This window comes from Rhamphochromis longiceps, linkage group LG15 (assembly GCF_057381845.1).
Source record: "Rhamphochromis longiceps isolate RC_006_pf linkage group LG15, R_longiceps_female_GT1.1, whole genome shotgun sequence".
Classification (NCBI taxonomy): Eukaryota; Metazoa; Chordata; class Actinopteri; order Cichliformes; family Cichlidae; genus Rhamphochromis; species Rhamphochromis longiceps.
This window is the reverse complement of record NC_140571.1, coordinates 42,620,913-42,641,989: the sequence shown is the minus strand read 5'-3', so window position 1 is coordinate 42,641,989 and position 21,077 is coordinate 42,620,913. Positions and strand designations below refer to the sequence as shown.

The 21,077-nt window shown below is 40.5% G+C and overlaps 1 protein-coding gene across 1 annotated transcript in view; it reads left to right on the top strand.

The window, feature by feature from the left end:
• Nucleotides 1-2,646: 2,646 nt before the first annotated feature.
• apc2 (APC regulator of WNT signaling pathway 2) overlaps nt 2,647-21,077 on the top strand; it is a 46,339-nt gene continuing 27,908 nt past the window's right edge. The window contains exons 1-2 of the mRNA XM_085381649.1: nt 2,647-2,897; nt 14,026-14,187. Coding sequence (XP_085237775.1) covers nt 14,047-14,187 — 141 coding nt within the window. The 5' untranslated portion in view covers nt 2,647-2,897; nt 14,026-14,046. The remainder of the gene's footprint in view (nt 2,898-14,025; nt 14,188-21,077) is intronic.

Below are 21,077 nucleotides of genomic sequence, written 5' to 3'. Positions count from 1 at the left end.
TATACTGAAACAAAGGTAATTAGGCTGTCAAACATTCTGTTAACAGTTTAATAATTATTCTAAACTTAGCCAGGTGAATTTCAATATTCATCAGTTTTTTGACTGTTGTTGTTCATAATCGGAAATTAATGTTTTTCTTGATAAACTGGTTTGATGCATTTGAGGTTTTGCCCAGTTTGATCAGATATTTCCTGAATGCAGCTAAATTTAGGTTTTGTATTTAGACAGAGAGGCAGGTTTCAAGAATACTATAGTCTTAGCGATGTTTGTAAAGAAAATCAGCTCTTTACAATTACACATGTAAACTGATAAAAGGATTTATTAAATAATGTCTACAATCAAAGCCAATGTGAACATTTCTCTGAACAAGAAGGAAAAGGATGCAGGAGGAAGTGGCAGAGATTCAGTTCCTGACTGTAAAGTGAACTAAACACAACAAACTAATTAATTCTAATTTAAAGAAACAGAATGAATCACAAGTACTGCATTAAAATATGCTGTGCACAGCACATAGCCTCCATAATGAATGTGAGGAATATTATTTTGTTATGAATAAATTATTATTATAATAAACAGTGTGACATTCTCATATAACATTCTTGTTATTTTGGTGCAGAAGCATCAGTGCACCTCCCGTTCCTCACATTCTCAAATCACGCTGTTGTGATTTCACAGCTCTGCAGCTGTGAAGGAAAAGACTGCAGCAGGAGCTGCTTGTCTTCAGGCATTTCTGACAGAAACACTTTAAAGCCGCTTTCAGAAGTCGGCTGAGGTGATGTGCGAGGAGCAGGTTGTGGTAGATCACTGGGTTCATTCCACCTGGGAGGCTGTGGTCCTGTGTTAAAACAAAAGTCAGCATTGATTTATTATTTCTAGGTATAGTTGATTTTTTTCTCAGTGTTATTTGTGTCTTTACTTGCTGCTTAGTTACCGTTAGAAACTAATATTTTAAGAGCCATAAGTTAGGTTAAATACCATTTGAGTAAATTATTGAATTATACAGTTATATCTACAGTTTTAAGATTTTGGTTTAGGTTAAATGTTTAATGTTTTTCCAGTCCTGATATCCCAACAACACGACTGGTCAATAACACTGATAGCTGTGGAGTAATGTAAATTATAATGATGCAGAAACAACACCAACAATCATATCAAGAAAAAAAAGACCAAAGAACATGTGTAATGTTTGAAACAATAAAGTAAGCCGAGTAAGCTTTTCCTGACCAGCTGGATTCTCAAAGTTTAAGATATATTAAGTTTTATTGTCATTATTAGCAACAACATACATGCATCAAAATTAGAAGCACTGCTGTATTTGGTGCATACAAAGATAAACATTTATACAATAAGAATAAAATATAATTCCTAGAAATATATATCCTGTATTTTCTTCTATCATACATAAAACAATAAATGAGATTAAAAATCTAATGATACCAGCTCAAATGATGGCACAGGTGGGCAGTGGAATAAATGGACATAACAGAGGTGTTTTAGGTTTGGGGCTATTGCACATAAGGTGAATATTCCACAGTGGTGAGCATGTAATTGGTCTGTTGTAAGTACTGAACAGCCTGATGCTGCACTGAAAAAAGCTGTTTTTCAGTCTGCTGGTCCTGAAACTGTGAAGTTTGGCTTGTTGGGCTGATTAATTCTGCAGTCTTACGTGTACTTTTTTTTCCAACAGCTGTTGGATTGATTTCCCTAAACTGCCATCGTTAGTTGTGTGTGGAGTGCAATAACTGTAGACACAGGAGGCAGGAGCCATGAAACACAAAGCCAATTGATTAGAGTCCAAAAAACACAACGAACAGGCAAACAGGGAGCACAGGAAACGCAAACCTACAGCTATGAATGGCAGGACTACGTATACAGTGAGGACTGACTGGGAATGGGAGACACAAGGGGAACAAAAAATAGGTGAGGACACCTGAGACAACAAGCTACCAAAGTACAACAGGAACTAACCTAAAGAACAGAGACAAACTACACTGAAGAACAAGAACACAGGAGGACGCAAACACAACAAATAATCAACTAAACAACTAAAACCTCTCAGCAATCAAACTAAATCTTTAAAGCACAAAAACTTTACACAGTGGAAACTTATATAGAAACCAGCTGTGATTCAAACAGTGAATGAAAAGATATTCCTTTTTTATGTAATGTGTTTGTCTTCACCTTAAGGATCCCGTCTCACTGCTTTGACTTTATATTTTTTATTCCACATGCATTTGAATATCATCTGAGCTTTCTCTGTTTTTAGCCACATTTAATGAGGTGTGATTCATGTGTCCCTCTCAGACTGATGCGTCTGTTAATAGGTACCGTCCCTACACACTGCTCCCCGGGCGCCTGCTTAGTGGGCTGCCCACTGCTTCACTGAGTGAATGGGTCAAATGCAGAGAAAAACAAGTAATTTCCCCATGGGGATCAATAAAGTATCCATTATTATTATTATTATTATTATTATTAAAAGGATGATTTGCTTTTGTACTGAGTTCAGCGGTCTTTAACAAAACCTTTTTCTATTTCCATATAACTCCCCCCCCCCCCCGACTCTGTCTCCTCCCTCCACCCCCCCCCCCCCCCTCCTCTCTCTCCCTCTCTCTCTTCTCTCTGTGATCTTCAGCTCTGCTCGGAGTCTCAGAGTCATGAGGTAAGGACCGACCGCTCCTCGGTTTGTCGCTTCCATCTCACCCCTCATTCCCTTATAATCTGGCTTTTTCCGACCGTACCGACCCTCCTGTCCTCTCCCGGTCCGGTTCGGTCCGACTAGATGTGGTTCTCTTCCTAAACGCAGCGGATAAAGACATAAAGAGACTCGCCGATGAGCGCAGGTCAGACGGGAGGAGGCTGATGTGTCCGGATTTTAAAAGCTGCGGCGGAGATTTCAGGTTTGAGTCGGATTTTTAATGTTCTTGTTTTCCTCCACCCTGTTTTCATTTCATCCATCATTCATGCGGGGTATTAGGTGATGGGGTTGGGAAGGGAAGGGAGGGCTGTATTTTCTCCTTCATGCATGCAGATGGATGGAGGAGGATGGAGGAGCTGATGAATCATAGATGTCGTCAGAGAAGCAGCAGCTAAAAAGGAGGTCAGATTCAAGAATAACAAGAAAGCGTCCTGTAGAAAAAATATCTGTTTTATCGTAAAAACAAAAAATCAAATCGAAAATCCTCTATGGATATTCATTCAGCCGAAAGTCACATGGAAATTTACTGTGAGGTGTTTTTTTAAGTTGGGTGATCATTTTGGGCCTTGAAGGTCTCCTGCAGTCTCCCCCAGTATGCGCTGGTTTCACTGGGTTCACTGGTTAAGGATGCATCACCCCACTCTGTTAAATATTCATTTATTCTGCTGGAGCTGTCGCAGCTTTCTTCAGCGTTTCTCTGTTTATTGTTTGTCTTCATCGTGATTGAAATGTGCTGATTTTAAGAAAATACGTGGTGGTGATTGTTCCTCTGGAGCTGCTCTGCTTCTGCTTTTATGTCTGTCAGATCGAAGTTTTATGTTGGTTGTTTTTCATATATGCTCCTTTTAATGCACATGCATAATCTGTGAATTGGTGAAGAAAAGCAGGCCATGCTCCTGAATGATTTATTGCATTGATTAGGCCTGCAGAAGGTGAACATGAAGGGTGCAGCTGCTGTAGGTTTGTATTTTCTGTTGTGTGGTGTAGGGGAGGGTCCAGGATTACTGAACAAGCTGGATTGGGCAAAGGGGAGCATCAATAGGCCCAGGCTCTGATAAATAAAGCACCTAAACTTTCCTTAGAAAGAAGAGTGAAAGCAGAGCTATTTTTCTTAATAAAACTGAATGAAAGTTTTGCATTTCAGGGAAAATATTTCACAGGAAATATACAGGAAAGAATTCTGAAAGGAATGAAAAAAGGTGCAAAAAAAGGTACTTTCATGGCACCTTAATGCTGTCGTGTGAATTTAGGCCGGACATTTAATCAGATTTGTATTTACGACCTTTAACATTTATTAAAATTACACATAGCAAATTATATAAAATCAGTATAAAAACATAAGAAACATCAAATGTAATTAAAGTTCAAACATCAGAAGAAGTAATTGTTCCACATTCTTTGCAGCTTTATGTACACATAGAAAGAATAAGAATAAGGTACCGTTAGGGACAATACTGTTTTGGCAGATGTAGGTCAGTAAGTAAGAGGAGACCGATCGAGATAGTGAATAGTATATATCTGTGTCCCTGGAAGGACAAAGGAGATCACGGTTTATCACGAGCCTGAACACAAACCTGCCACAGGCCCACCTGCCTACTCTGTAAACAGGGTGTCTGGTATTTGTACCAAGCACAGAGTTGTAGAGGAAAATGTGAGGTAGCTCACAATTACAACATGTAATACTTACATTTTGTCCTGTTAAATTATTGTTACGTCCTTTATTCACCATGTACAGTACAATACTCGTTAAGCAGTCTCACCTGTATGTGTTAGCAAAATTTAATCCACAGTTAAGAATTGTTTTCCTCCACGTACGTCAGAGGATGCAGCTCACTTTCCTTGTCTCAGGTAGTCCTTGAATGCTCCACGACTATCACCGTAACAGTTAATATTAGACCTCTGTCGTAATCCTTAGATTGTTCAATTTAGAAAACATTCAAACAAAAATCCCTTTATGCAAATATTTGAAATACAACAACTGTCGTGGGCTTCCACTGGCTGCAGGGTGCTGGGTATGTGGCCATTTGCCCATGTGGTAATCAGTCCAAGCGTACAAAGTGCAGTAGTGGGTCAGAGCTTAAGAGGGTCTATAACTTTTGGATGAATAATGAGGAATAACAACAACCAAATAAAAAATTAAGAAACGTATTGTGTGAGTATTAAACTGCTGGCGGGATTTATTCTACATTTACAGATAAATCTCTGCTGTCAGTGCTGTGATCCTTCTACAGCGATGATTGCAGGAGCTGCTCTGCTTCTCCAGTGTCCAGCCTCATCATCAGAGAGAGCTGGATTACATGATGAGAGCTATTGTAAAAATCTCATCCTCAGTAGCTGCTTTGACTGTATGAATAATTTCAAATCCTTCATCATAAAAATATTTCCTTTGATTAAATCACAGCAAAACTCAAGTTGTTTTTTAAGCCAGCCCACGGTTCTGTTGAGACCCTAACAAAGGCGCATGACTGCTCTCAGTTAAACCCCAAGCTTAATAAGATTTCTGTGCTGTGCTCTACAGGATTTTGAATCATTTTCTTCTCTCTTAACGTCTTCAGAGAAACTTAAAGAAGTCCAGACGCTTTTCTTTCCAAGTTCCTTAGACTACAGCGACCATGATGACTGCGAACCTTCACAGACATTATTGAGAATAATGTGAGAGAAACTGTGGGGCTATTGCCCTTTAGTGGTTTGACTGATCACATGAGAAACAGAGACAGTACCTTCAGTTTTCTGGGATTTGTTCTGTATGTAGACGTCTTTTCCTGGTGATCTGAAGCTTTGTTATAGTGAGTGTGATGGAGGCTGCTGGCACAGATGGAGGGTGTGGCTCCCAGCAGCTCCTCTGCTGTCTCACATCTCTGTTTGCTCAGAAACACCCTTCACAGTAAAAAATGAATCCATAAAGAGAATAAAGAAAACTTTGAAGTAGCTCAAATACAGAAAATAACAAAACAAAGCTGTCAGTTTGCATTTAAAGGACCATTCTGAAGCTTTTTTTAATAAGCATAGAAGGATTAGTGAAGAAGCCTCAGCGGGTCAATGATGCCCCCGGTTTAGAGACTGAGAGTCAGAGTCAGACAGAAAATACAAGCAGAAATAGATAATAGATCAGATATCAATAGATAAACAAATATATGAAAAACACTGAAAACTAAGAAAGACAGAAGGACCACTGCAGACAGAGACAGCGGTCCAAAATACACGAGTGTTGATGTAGTCAGTCTCATTCAGTCTTCTGTAGGAGGAGACGCAGTCTGATGTCTCACAATCTGTGTGAACCTTTTCTTTTTTTAATGTTCTTAATTCTGATTTGTTTCCAAATATTTTCCTCCAATTGTACGTAAGACAACAGAACGCAGAGATTATCATAAAGTCCTCATCATAATATCCGAGCTCACGGGCCCCAACCAAAAAGTGGAAACAAACATCGAGCTTTCATTTACAGGAAATAAACAGAGGCTTTAAAAGACACAAAAACAGAGCTATAGTGCACGAAACCCCTGTTATGTTACCCAAGTGTTGCACCAGTGGCTCCTCATGTGTTGTGGGTATGACAGTGTTTGTGTTAGGTAACACACCGATAAACCAGGAGAAAACGTACTGGAAGCCTCTGCTGCACATCAAGTTACAGTGAAATGCTGAACTCTGTTTTCACGGTTTTACAAATCCCAGGATGCACAAAATGAGGGGTTTTATTTTATTTTAGTGAACTAGTTTAAAAGACAATGAACCAACTAAAGACCAAAGTGTTATGGAAGGCTGAACACTCTTATTAAACAATCTATTAAGATTAAGATAATAAAAAAGATCCATTTCAGATCTATAACTGTCAGACAAGAAAGAGACAGAGGTGGCAAAAAGGGGCTGAAGATCTTATAAGGAAACAGATTTCATATCCAGAATTTGAGCTGAGCTCTAATTCGACTTTTGACTTCAAATGATTAATTATAATGATTACAGTAATGCTTTTTCGCCCCTGCCTGAAAGCTCAAAGTCGCTCACAGTCTAGTTCAGCTCAAGCCACGGTGACCTATGGACGGAGTATTACTCGTTGTTTTTGACTCTGCATCGTGGTCTCTTCCCGCTGCGCTCTCTGTAGTACACAACAGTTGGATGTCAGCTCCAGCTCTTTGTCACTCGCCGCGTGGCTGCCTGCGGCCTGAGAGTCTGCTGCAACTGTCATCTAGACTCCCCTCCTGCACTCGCTGACTTCCTGCAGTCGTCCTTGTGAGACGGGCTGTGTGGTCAAAAACACTGCTGGTCCAGGCCGGGTGAGCCTGTGTCCTCCACCAAAGTCATCTATTTTTCATTTTTACATGTGAATAGCAAAATAACTGCATATTGCTGTTTTTGAATAATCTTGTTTGATCATTCTGAACGGCCTTTAGCCTGAAACGCCTTTCAGAGTCATTATGCTTGTAACCCTGTTGTAGTAGGTCACATGACAGGGTTATTCCCACTTCTGGTTTGCCGCCTGCCACTTCAAATCAAAAGAAAAGTCTAATGAAACGGCAGCATCCCTGCATAATAATGTGACAAAATAATTTTCTGTGGGAAACCAGCATCAAAGGAAGGAAATCAGTGAGCTGATCAGCTGGTTTGCTCAAAGTGAAGAGCTGATTTTATCTGTTTACTTTAAATATGCTCTCAGACAGTCACTCAAAACTGTTATTGATGAGCACAGTGCACATGCACTGACGTCCAGTCTGTTTCCCCTTCGTTCTGTCATATTTCTGTTGATTTTCCTCCTTGAATCAGAGGAAAAGGTCATCTGACCTCTGGCAACGTTGGTTCTCGGACTCAGCGAGACTCGCAGACAGATCTCTGAGCTGGAAAGTTGGAGGAGGAGCTTATGCTATGTAGGGGTTAGTGTTTTCTGTCAGACTGGGCATCAGTTTAGTCTGTCACCTCTGACCTTTGACCTTCATTCCATCATCTGTTTGGGATTGAAGCTGTTGCTGCTATTTGCTCTCAGTGAGGGAACTTTTTGTGATTGAGCGTTGGATTCATGGCATTCCAGATGTTCTTGCAGTTTGAGAAAAAGGACGAAAAGCCAAAAGAAGAATTTTATCAAAATGCGCAAATAAATTGAGCTCAGATGAAAGTAGATTCATAAAAATGTGATTAATCAACAGTGCTGCAGATTTATTTGCTGCATCATTCAGCTGGTTTTGCGTTGCTGTATTTGCTTCACCTGCATGAGAATGTAGGTCATTTGTAGGAGGTCGACTTCTGCAGCATAAAACAAAGATGGAGGAACGTGTTTCTGCGTTATTGCTCGCTGACACGTCCTCTCGTCCTGTCGCTGAGTCTGCTCATCACAACAGGAGCAGCTGTTTGTACTGACTGCTTCACTGTTATGTCATCAAATCAATCACCTCTTCGATCAGCATCTGCTTCCATGCTTTTCACTCTCACGCTTATTCTTCCGTAGCAGCCTCCACCATTCAGTCTCACATTTCATCAACAACAGCAGCAGCAGAGCTGTTTGGTGTTGCTGACAGGAAGTATCTGATTGTTGTGGTTAATAAAGAGGCGCTCGCTTTGCTGGAGCAAAATTTTCATCCATCATCCATCCATCTGTTCCTCCTCCAGGCCTCACGTGACAAACCTGAAGCTGATCAACCGGTCAGAGCAGCATTTTATTAACAGTTAGTAGCTGTTAGGACTTGATAAACATCCTTCCCTTTATGGTAGAGACATAAAAAATAAATTTTTTTCTTCTTATCTATTAAACTTTCTCTGTGCCTCGCCTGGTGAACTTTTGATAACAGTGATTCCTTCAGTGTCAACATAACTTTCTAATATTCATAACCTAATGGTACATTTTTAAATTGAGATCCAGTTGAGTCATTAATTAATTAATCATAAAAATATATCAAACTATATCAAGCGATCAATAGGACTAAATCATATGATAGCGCACTAGCATAACACATAAGTAACATAACATGAAGGTATTTAAGAGCTAGCTGTAGCTCATTGTTGTCATTAAACAGGTGCACAGTATGTACACTAACATCATGCACTGCATACACAGCCTCCAGTACCTGCATCAGTGCAGCTCAGTCATTGTTTTGACTGATATTGAGCTGCGTACACAACGATCACTGCAGTCATCTGTTATTTACCAAATCACAACAAGCACTACTGCAAGGCTTATTATTATTAGTGTTTTATGAGTTTATGTAGAACTCTTCTTATAATATATTTAAAACAAAGAACCAACAGTTTCTTGCATCAAGTATCTACAGTTAATCAAAAAGACATAATCAGGGTTGAAGAGGCCTGAACAGCACTCGTTTTCAGTGTTTCACAGTAAAATATATTTCAAGTAAATATATAACAATGAGACTTTCTGTGCAGAAATCTCCCCTCTGTGAGTTTGACCCACTTGGATGTAAAATGTTTATTCATGAAGTCCCAGTTCGAGGTTTGTAACCTGCTTTATTTTTATATTCGTGAACAAAGTGAGAGTCGATCAATCCTGCCACCTGCTCCACCCCCATATCCTCCCATCCTCCATCTCCCTACATCTCTGTCTCCTCTGGGACTGTCTGGTTACTGTGGCAACCGCATCCTCCAGGCATGAAAGAAAGGGTGAAAGAAAGAGGAGGAAAATGGAGCCAGCATCCTGTCAGTGTTTTTCTGCGGGTTTAAAACTACTTTATGTTGCATATTCAATCAGCACCAGATTGTATTATTAAACCAACATGATTTATTTTGTTTCAGCTGTTTAGACTGAAACAAGCTAACAAACGCGCTTCCTCTGTAGAAAATGGGACAGCTGGTGTTCGTAATGTTGCACTCTCCTACGTGCAGCATAAAAAATCAGCAACATTTTGTCACATTCAGTCACCTCCAGGTGTTGTGAAGACAGAAGTGGCTCAGTTTGGAAATCTTTAAATGCTGAAGATTTATGACGTACATCTGAATTCATTCATGTGTTTTTGAGCTGCAGCTTTTACCATGTCAGCAGGTTTCAGCGTTTGTTTGTTATTTGATCGTTTTTATTCTTTATTCTTTTTCCTTTATCCTTCCATTCTTTCTTAGCAATAACACAGAAACACGTGGTTTTTTCTTTCTGCCTTTTGTCTTTCTAGTAATTTTTTTCACTGTGTATTTCTTTCTTTCTGTTTTGCTTAATTTTAAGCTTTTTGTTTCTCATTTCCCATCATTCGGTGTTTGCTTTTAAACCACGTGGTTGGTTGACTTTGACTTTTAGATTTTCCCATTGTCTTTCATTCGTCATTGATCTTTCCTTTCTTTACTCTGTGTCTTTCTCACTGGTCTTTCTTAAACGTCCTTTCTTTCTTCCTCCTTTCCTTCTGTTTCCTCTCTTGCGGTCTAAATGCTGACACAGGATTTTCTTTTAGCATCTCTCTCTCTCCGAGTCAATCATCAGTCCTGTCAGGCCTCTGTGAAGGTTAATGACTTTCAGCCTTCTCCTCGAATCCAGCAAGACTGGATTAGTGTGTGTGTGTGTGTGTGTGTGTGTGTGTGTGTGTGTGTGTGTGTGTGTGTGTGCGTTGGCATTGCAGTGATGGTTTAAGGTTTACTGGCGGAGGTGTTTGTTTAGTTTTTTGTTGGTTTAGTTGTATTTTTAATAAAGGTTTGTCTACTCACTGTGATTATTTCATCCTTTCTCATCTCATGCAGTCGACTCATATTGGGGTCACATGCATCGAATCAGTTGTTTCCATAGCAACAGTACCTTTAACAGGGGGTCCGTTAGCGCTCGTTAACTCTCTGTATGATTGGCCTGCCTCTCCAGAGCAGCTCTTTCTGCAGTCAGTGCTTTGCACTGACTGCGGCAGTGCGTGTCTGTGTGTGTGTGCGTGTGTGCGTGTGTGCGTGTGCGTGTGTGTGTGTGTGTGTGTGTGTGTGTGTGTGTGTGTGTGTGAGATGAAAAGGGAGGCAGAAAGAGCCATCGCTCCATGCAAATCTGTCACCATGGTAATGAGGGGGGTGAAGATGAGCATGTTACCCTGTTAAAGGGAATAACCATATATGCGAGGACTTTGATGGGGAAACACACACACACACACACACACACACACACACACACACACACACACACACACACACACACACACACACACACACACACACACACACACACACACACACTAGCTCAGGTCTGTACTGTCTGGGGACCTTCACACACATTTAGACTGCTATACTTACGACCTGTATTGGTTTGTTTTTGTGGGCAAACTCTGTGTGTGACAAATTGAATATTAGTGATAGTGTAGTTACAATAATTTGAATGTCTCCACTCAAAGAAACCAAAGTAATCAAGGAACAACACAAAGTGTGACGTCTTGGATTCAAAATAGCCTCCTTTCAAACAGATTTGTTTTGTTTGTTTGTTTTGACATTTAATAATAATAATAAGCTCCTTTTATAGCGTGTTATTGAAGTTATTACTATGTGCAGTGGTTTCAGTATCCAAATAGGTAACACACCCAAAGAGTGATCCGGACCTGGGCTTTGCTTGTTGTGATGATGGACATTAATGGGGTTCATCAGAGTGATATCAACTTATGGCAGCACCGATTGTCAGCATAGGTCAGTATAAGTGCCAAAAACTGTAGTTCATCTAATGGCTACTTGAGGCCGTGTCCAACAGTGAGTAAATTCCCAGAGACTCGCAAAATGTCCAAATTTAAAGAAAAAAAAAGTTTATAGCCTAGTGCTAAATTTCCTTCTTTGTGACCATTATTCCAACTTTACAGTGGGTATAATTTTTAACCCATTGAAATTTTTTATGGCATAACGTGAGGTTTGATGGAAAGCTGGGTGATGACACTGGCGGGTGTGGCCAGCTGGCTGCTGTGCTTCACCTCGGCTGCAGTACTTTGAACAGGACCTCTGGATTATCTTTAATTCCCTTAATGGAAATGTCAGACAAATAATATGTGGGTAGGTTTAGGTCACTCGCTAAAATTCACCTTTTTAGTGACTGAACTTCTATCATATTATTTGTATGTTACTTAGTAATGATTTGTAGATGTCTTTGTGGCCTCCTACAGCAGAAAGTTTTTCGTAAAAACTAAATGAAGGACCAGAATGATGGTTTTTGCTGCTTCTGCTACTCTTCAAGAGTTCAGCTCTCAGATGGATTTAGAGAGATTTATTGGATTAGGATGCTGAGTCATTCATCACTGTCAGAGACAATGAGCATTTCTGTGCTCCATGGGTGAAGCTAATGTACTGCCCTGCCGACTAAACTGACTGAAACTATCTTTTCTTGGAGACAAATGATTATTAACAGATTTGAGGTGTCTCTCTTTTGAGGAGCCCGTTGTCTGTTATTCCATCCACTAATAAAACCAGCAGAGTGAAAGCTGCCATTCGCCAAATGTACAGTTATTACTTTGTGAATAAATTGATAAAAAAAGCAAAGTGCAGCACATGCGGTCCATGATCAAATCAAAGGGTGGTACAGAGCCTCAGTCCTCTGCAATCTTCCTGTAACACGAGATCACATCCAATAAAATCTGGATCATGCTGCCTCTCTCAGACCTGCAGCTCTTACCCACAATCCCCTGAAAGGCAGAGGAGGGAGAGTAGAGGAGAAGAGGAGGTCAGCCTCTCATAATGAATGCAGGAGTGACATTTGGTGCACTGACTCCACATTTGCTGAGCTGGACAGAAACCTGACAAAAGAAAATCCTTGAAAACATCTGAATAGGAACCAGACGCAGGACAGTAGCGTCAGTTTATTCACAACACAGCACAAACAAACGGCAGTGTGCGTCTCTGTTTGCCACTTCTCTGCAGTGAAGGTCACACCCTGGTTTGGACTAAAAACCACACTGAGCATGTGCAGCACTGACCCTAACTGTCACGCCTCAGTGTGACATTCATGCATTCATCTGGTTTTAACATTTGTTTCTTCATCATTTTAACTATGCGTTGTGCACAAATGTGTTCATGATGCACAACTCTCATAATTGTCTTTCCCAAACCCCTGACATTTTAAACAGTGGTCTCCCATGGGAAATTTTGAGAAGCTTGATTTCCTGAATTTTGATGAATATTTATGCACCGATTTGTCGCTGAAATGGTTATTTTTATGAAGCAGATCACAAAACTCAGGCTTGGGCTCAGCTCAAAGCACTCAGGCATCTGTGCCTTTCAAATAAGATTTATTTTTATTCAATTTATTTGTTATCTGTGTTGCGTCACCAAACACTCCTCTGTTCTTCTTTGTGTGTTCCTGCAGTTGGAGCTGATATCAGGCTACCTTTAAGACCTTTGTTAACCTAATATTCAAACTTAGATGTTTCAGTGACGTGTGCGCACACTTACATGTCACACATCTCAATGTTTTTATGAATGTAGCTTCTTGAAATACTGGCATTAATGTTTAATACCAGTTCCTACCCATACTTAAAGTGTAGGTACAGTAAAAGAAAACACAGAGCCCTTTTACTGTTTTTCTGTATCTAACTTTTTAATATATATTTTATTACTAAATTAACCTTTTTCATTGAGATGTAAATATATAAATCTATTTCATCAGACTACTCTATGTTATTTCAGCAATTTGTTCAAAGGTTATGTTTATTTTTTGGCCTTTGTGTTACTGCAGCAATATATATTATCTTCTCTTGTCTTATAAATAATGCAGTTCTGACACTTTATAATAACAGAAGTGTGAGAATGGGAAATATAGTTTTTTCTTTACCTCTAAAGTCACTACGTTAAATTGGTACTTTAAAAAAAGGTATTCTTAAATGAAATTTGCATTTTAAGTAAAAGAACCAGTAATTATTTCTAGGTACTGAAAATTACACCCTTAAGTCAAACAAACGCATTTTGCTTTATTTGTACCGCTTGAAAATCATTATTGTTGAAGCGAAAGATTTAAATCTTTTAACTCAAAAGTGCTAAACATCATTTTTTTAAAAATCTAAAAGAAAATGTAAAAAAATGATGTTTCCTTAATGAGATATTTGTAGCTGCACATAATTGAGTTTGAGGCCGTTTTTAGGAGACGTGGTTGTTTTATGTGCGACACAGTTGTGAAGAGTACTGCGGAAGTCTAATGCAGAAATATGAGACGTGACTGAGCGGAAAATTTGAAGCTCGGGCTGTTTCAGGATCAGCTGACTGGAAAGGGGAAAAAGCCCGAGGAGAACTTAGATAATATGTTATCTAACAAGAGCGTCGTGCCCGGAGGAGGCGAGGAAGCAAAGTTACCCATCACTCATACTTTCACACACTCCTCCCGTTCAGCTTCAGGTAGTTGCTGCCTGTGTGATGTCATCAGACCTGCCTCCAGCTTTTAACCATCCTCTTATGTGTGTGTGTTCCTGCAGGAGGCGCTGCAGAGTGTGAAGATGGCCAACACCGTGGCTTCCTACGACCAGCTGGCCCACCAGGTGGAGGCGCTCCGAAAGGAGAACTCCCACCTGAGGAGGGAGCTGGAGGATAATTCAAACCACCTGTCCAAGCTTGAGACCGAGACATTCGGCATGAAGGTCAGTGACGATCGAAGCACTTCGAGCCTCTCTGCAGCCGCTGGTTCCACCCGTAAATTGCATATAAATGATGGGCGTAGTTAAAGTCAAGGCAGAGCAGGAAGTGTCTGAAACTTTTCTCGTTTTAATGGCCAGCAGGGGGCGACTCCTCTGGCTGTAAAAGAAGTCTGATTGTGCTGAAGAACTACAGGAAACAAACATACTACTGAAATAATGTGTGACCTCATTAAACACTTACCAGCTGAGTTTATGGTTTCAAAAATTTTAACATAAAATGAATTATGCTAGAGTAAACAAAGACCATAAAGCAGGAGATGATGTAGGGTGTTTTTGGATCGACAGGGTGCTGCCATGTCAAATATTCCCGTTGCTCTTCATGTCTATTTCCAAACAGGCAACATGGTGATTGTTATAATGCCCAAGTGGAGATTTCAAAAATAGGACTTCCCTCACCAGCTGGTTTTGTCTTTTATCTTTTATCTGTGGTTCCACCTAATTTCATATTCCTCCGTTTATTGCTAAATAATTCTTTACTGTAAACTTATATTTAATAATGAAATTACAGAGTTAAACTTGCTAAACTATATCTACTATTTTTAATGAGTTTGATTTTAAGATTTATCACAATAATAATGTGGTTGACACAAAGTCCTGAGCTATGCATGAACTGCCCTAGCACAACACACACAAACAATTCAATTCAATTTTATTTATACAGCGCCAAATCACAACAAAAGTCGCCTCAATGTGCTTTATATTGCACAGTAGATTGTACAATAATAGATACAGAGAAAAACCCAACAGTCATATGACCCCCTATGAGCAAGCACTTTGGCGACAGTGGGAAGGAAAAACTCCCTTTTAACAGGAAGAAACCTCTGGCAGAACCAGGCTCAGGGAGGGGCGGGGCCATCTGCTGCGACCGGTTGGGGTGAGAGAAGGAAGACAGGATAAAGAAATGCTGTGGAAGAGAGACAGAGATTAATAACAGATATGATTCAATGCAGAGAGGTCTGTTAACACATAGTGAGTAGGGGTGCAACGATATTCGTATCGATATTGAACCGTTCGATACAGTGCTTTCGGTTCGGTACGCATATGTATCGAACAATACAAAATTTTTAATTTATTTTATCAACTTTCCTTCTGACAATGCTGTCTGTGTTGAGCGCTCAGTGGATCTGCGCTCGACAGTGCAGCCTAGGCGGAGTAGTCGAACACAGATTCACTGAGCGCAGGGCAAGCTAGCAAGACAGAAGTTAAGCTCTCCTTGCAACATGGCAAATTGAACCTCCCCCACCCTCATTCAGATCTGGCGTTTGGAACTATTTTGGTTTTCATGTGACGTATGACCCTGAAGGTAAGCGAGTCATGGACTAAAGTAAAACAGTATGTTGGATGTGCCACGCAATGCTCAATTACATGGGTGGGAGCTAGTGTGTTAGCGCAGTTAGCTCGTTAACGTGTTGGCCGTCCAGCCCCACGCTCAGGGCGATCCGCGGTAGCTCGTTAACGGAGATTTGCTGTGTTGTGGCATTAACGTCATTTCAACGAGATTTACGCTGACAGCACTAGTGGGAACACAACGAATATGACTGCACATTTACTCCGACATCATCCTAGTGCAAAGACAAGTGGAAGCCGACAAAAACAACAAGCACGCATGCTACTAACTTTACCCGAGTCATTTAGACAGCCGTTAGCACATGATTCTCCTTATGGGGACCTGATATGTTTAATATGCTGCTGAGAATATAGCCCAGAAGAAGCGTATAGTATAGCTTTTATTTTGGAAAGAGACATTTCTCTGTAATAAACTCTCTTTTCCAAAGATGAGAGATTTCTCAATCAGATACAGGGCTTGCAAAATTTTTCCAGTCGGGCTACCAAAATCTCTCTCTGCCCTGCCCGTCGGGCTATTGTAGGAAGGAAAAATATATGTCAATGCTTTTGCATTCTTTCGGAAATGTAGCTGGGTAATTATGTCATTGGCATCGGTGAGCCACTGTCAATTTCAAATTCAAATTTTATTTGTCACGTACACAGTCATACACAGTACGATATGTAGTGAAATGCTTGGACAACTGCTCGTGACCTAAAGAAAACAAAAAAAGGAAAGGCAATGAATAAGATAGGAAATAAATATGAAAAATTAAAAAGGGTAAATTTAACTAGGAAGGAATAAAATATAAATTAAGGTTAAAAATGAAATAACTGTACAACACAAATTAGAATGAAGGGTAAATTTAACTGGGAAGAATAAGATAAAATATATAAATTAAAGTTGAAAATAAAATAACTGTACAACAAAATACACAATACACAATATAGAACTATATAAGAATGTATGAAGAAATCTAAATATAAATAAATATATACACAATAACAGCAGCTGTACAAGTATTAACCGGAAATGAAGAATATAGTGACCAGTGTTGTGCAAAACCAAAGTCCAGAAAGTCCAGTGTGTGTGTAAGAACCATATGTGTGGGTCAGTACTGTGTGGTGGTGTGATTGAGAGACCGTATCGCCTGCGGGAAGAAGCTCCTCCTCAGTCTCTCTGTGTTGGTCTTCAGGGAGCGGAATCGCTTTCCTGACCTCAGCAGAGAGAACAGTCTGTTGTTGGGATGGCTGAGGTCCTTCACGATCTTCCTGGCCTTGGTCCAGCACCGCCTGCTGTAGATTGAGTGCAGGTCAGGGAGCTCGGAGCGGATGGTGCGCTCAGCTGACCGCACAACCCTCTGTAGAGCTCGTCTGTCCTGCATGGTGCTGTTCCCGAACCAGGTTAAGATGTTTCCCGCCAGGATGCTCTCTATGGTGCACGAGTAAAAGTTCCTGAGCACCTTGGAGGGCAGTTGGAAGTCTCTCAAGCGTCTGAGGTGGTAGAGACGCTGTCGGGCCTTTTTCACCACGGTGTTGATGTGACAGGACCATGACAGGTCCTGCGTGATGTGAACTCCGAGGTATTTGAAGCTGTCCACTCTCTCCACTGGGCACTCGTTGATGACGGGGGTCTGGTAGTTCCTCTCCTGCTTAGTGCTGAAGTCCACTATCAGCTCCTTTGTCTTACTGACGTTTAGAAGGAGGTTGTTCCTCTGGCACCAGTTCTCCAGATTCCTAATCTCCTTCAGGTAGGCCGTCTCGTTGTATATGTGACATATGTGTGACATATTGAAATCGCATTTGAATTTGCGCTTGTTTTTTGCTTTCACTTTGCAATCGCGCGAACTGTGTATAGAGAGCGACAGCACTGATCTGTGAGTGATGATAATTTGCGCACCAATTCCTCTGACATCGTCTTATCAATCGTTAGCTTACTATGCAAACATGACAAGTGAAATCTCCGGCAGCTTAAACATGTGAGAGGTTGATCACGCAGAGAATCGCTGAGCATTATGTGTGTGTGTGTGTAAAAGCAGCAGGATATATATTTTAGTTCTGCTGAGCCAAATAAGACAGGTCAGGGTGAAGAAGTGACAGCCAAAGAAAAGCTTACCACAAAACGGAAAAGTTATGACAAATCAGACTATAAGGCAAAAAGAAAGTGCAGCTTTATGGTTTCATGGACAAAATAATTTCTGTGGCTGCAATATGACGAGCTAAATAACCAGGGCTGCACATAAGTGGTCCGCAGGTGCGCATTCGCTGTCAAAATAAAAAATGTGCACAAGATAAGAAGTTGCAACGCGTGTTTGCGTACATAAGATTTTCAGGAGGACAGACATTTGTTTAGAACTCTTAAAGATGTCGAAGAAGCTCCTTTAAGCAATTACTTTGGTGTTCCTCCACCGCCAAACAAATGTCAGAAGGAGTCCGAACCACAAAAGAAGCACGTATTCTCGGAAAAGTAGTTGCAGGAGGTGAGCTGGCTTCAAACAAATGATGAACGCACAGAGATGTGGTGCGGAATGTGCTGTGAAAATTTAATAAATGACAAATTAAAAAGGCATGAACATTTTTTTTGTATCGAAAAAATATCGAACCGTGACACCAAAGTATCGAACCGAACCGTGAATTTTGTGTATCGTTGCACCCCTAATAGTGAGTGAGAAAGGTGACTGGAAAGGAAAAACTCAATGCATCATGGGAATCCCCCGGCAGCCTACGTCTATTGCAGCATAACTAAGGGAGGATTCAGGGTCACCTGGTCCAGCCCTAACTATATGCTTTAGCAAAAAGGAAAGTTTTAAGCCTAATCTTGAAAGTAGAGATAGTGTCTGTCTCCCGAATCCAAACTGGAAGCTGGTTCCACAGAAGAGGGGCCTGAAAACTGAAGGCTCTGCCTCCCATTCTACTTTTAAATACTCTAGGAACAACAAGTAGGCCTGCAGAGCGAGAGCGAAGTGCTCTAATAGGGTGATATGGTACTACAAGGTCATTAAGATAAGATGGGGCCTGATTATTTAAGACGTTGTATGTGAGGAGCAGGATTTTGAATTCTGGATTTAACAGGAAGCCAATGAAGGGAAGCCAAAACAGGAGAAATCTGCTCTCTCTTTCTAGTCCCTGTCAGGACTCTTGCTGCAGCATTTTGGATCAGCTGAAGGCTTTTCAGGGAGTTTTTAGGACTTCCTGATAATAATGAATTACAGTCGTCCAGCCTGGAAGTAATAAATGCATGAACTAGTTTTTCAGCGTCACTCTGAGACAGGATATTTCTAACTTTAGAGATGTTGTGCAAATGGAAGAAAGCAGTCTTACATATTTGTTTAATATGTGCATTGAAGGACATGTTCTGGTCAAAAATGACTCCAAGGTTCCTCACAGCGTTACTGGAGGCCAAGGTAATGGCATCCAGAGGAAGAATCTGCTTAGATACCATATTTCTAAGCTTTTCAGGGCCGAGTACAATAACCTCAGTTTGATCTGAATTAAGAAGCAGAAAGTTAGCGGCCATCCAGGTCTTTATGTCTTTAAGACATTCCTGCAGTTTAACTCATTGGTGTGTGTTATCTGGCTTCATGGACAGATAGAGCTGGGTGTCATCTGCATAGCAGTGTAAATGTATGCTATGTCTTCTAATGATGCTGCCTAAGGGAAGCATGTATAATGTAAACAGAATTGGTCCTAGCACTGAACCCTGTGGAACTCCATAATTAACCTCAGTGTGTGAAGAGGACTCTCCATTTACATGCACAAACTGGAGTCTATTAGATAGATATGATACAAACCACTGCAGCGCAGTACCTGTAATACCTACAGCATGTTCTAATCGCTCTAATAGGATATCATGGTCGACAGTATCGAACGCCGCACTGAGGTCTAGCAGGACAAGCACAGAGATGAGTCCACTGTCAGAGGCCATAAGAAGATCATTTGTAACCTTCACTAAAGCTGTTTCTGTGCTGTGATGAGCTCTGAAACCTGACTGAAACTCTTCAAATAAGCCTCTGCAGATGATCTGTTAGCTGTTTGACAACTACTCTTTCAATGATGTTTGATATGAAAGGAAGGTTGGAGATTGGCCTATAATTAGCTAAGACTGCTGGGTCTAGAGATGCTTTTTGAGTAAAGGTTTAACTACAGCCAGCTTGAAGGCCTGTGGTACATAGCTGATTATTAGAGATAGGTTGAGCATATTTAAGATCGAAGCATTAATTAATGGCAGGACTTCTTTGAGCAGTTTTGTAGGAATGGGGTCTAAAAGACACGTTGATGGTTTGGAGGAAGTAATTATTGAAGTTAACTCAGAAAGATCAATTAGAGAAAAAGAGTCAAACTTAACATCAATGGTACTAAGAGTAGCTGTAGATAATATTACATCTGTGGGATGATTACTGGTCATTTTTTCTCTAATGATAAGAATTTTATTTGTGAAGAAGTTCATGAAGTCATTACTAGTTAACGTTAAAGGGATGGTTGGCTCAACAGAGCTCTGACTGTTTGTCAGCCTGGCTACAGAGCTGAAGAGAAACCTGGGGTTGTTCTTATTCTTCAATCAGTGATGAATAGTAAGATGTTCTGGCTTTGCGGAGGGCTTTCTTATAAAGCAGCAAACTATTTCTCCAGGCTAAATGATGATCCTCTAAATTTGTGACACGCCATTTCCTCTCCAGATTACGAGTCATCTGCTTTAGGGTACGTGTTTGAGAATTATACCACGGAGTCAGGTACTTCTGATTAGAGACCTTAGTTTTCACCGGAGCTACAGTATCCAGAGTCGTACGTAGTGAGGAGGTGAAATTATTAACAAGATAATCGACCTCTGTTGGGGTAGCGTTCAGATAGCTGCTCTGCTCTGTGTTGGTACAGGGCATTGAAGATGATAACAGTGGGTGGATTATATTCTTAAACTTAGTTACAGCGCTTTCAGAAAGACATCTACTGTGATAAAGTCTACTCTTCACCGCTGTGTAATCAATTATTGTAAATGTAAATGTTATCAGGAAATGATCAGACAGGAGAGGGTTTTCAGGAAACACTGTTAAATGTTCAGTTTCTATGCCATATGTTAAAACAAGATCTAGAGTGTGATTAAAGTGGTGGGTGGGTTCTTTTACATTTTGACAGAAGTCAATTGAGTCTAATAACAGATTAAATGCCATGTTGAGACTGTCATTTTTAGCATCTACATGGATGTTAAAATCACCCACAATAATTATTTTATCTGAGCTGAGCACTAAATCAGATAAAAAGTCTGAGAAATCAGACAGAAACTCTGTGTAAGGCCCAGGTGGACGATAGATGATAACAAGTAAGACTGGTTTCTGAGTTTTACAGCTGGGGTGGACGAGGCTAAGCATCAGGCTTTCAAATGAATTAAAAGTCTGTCTTGGTCTTTCATTAATTAATAGGCTGGTGTGAAAAATTGCTGCCACACCGCCCCCTCGGCCTGTGCTTCGAGATTTCTGGTAGTTAGAATGACTCGGGGGTGTTGATTCATTTAAACT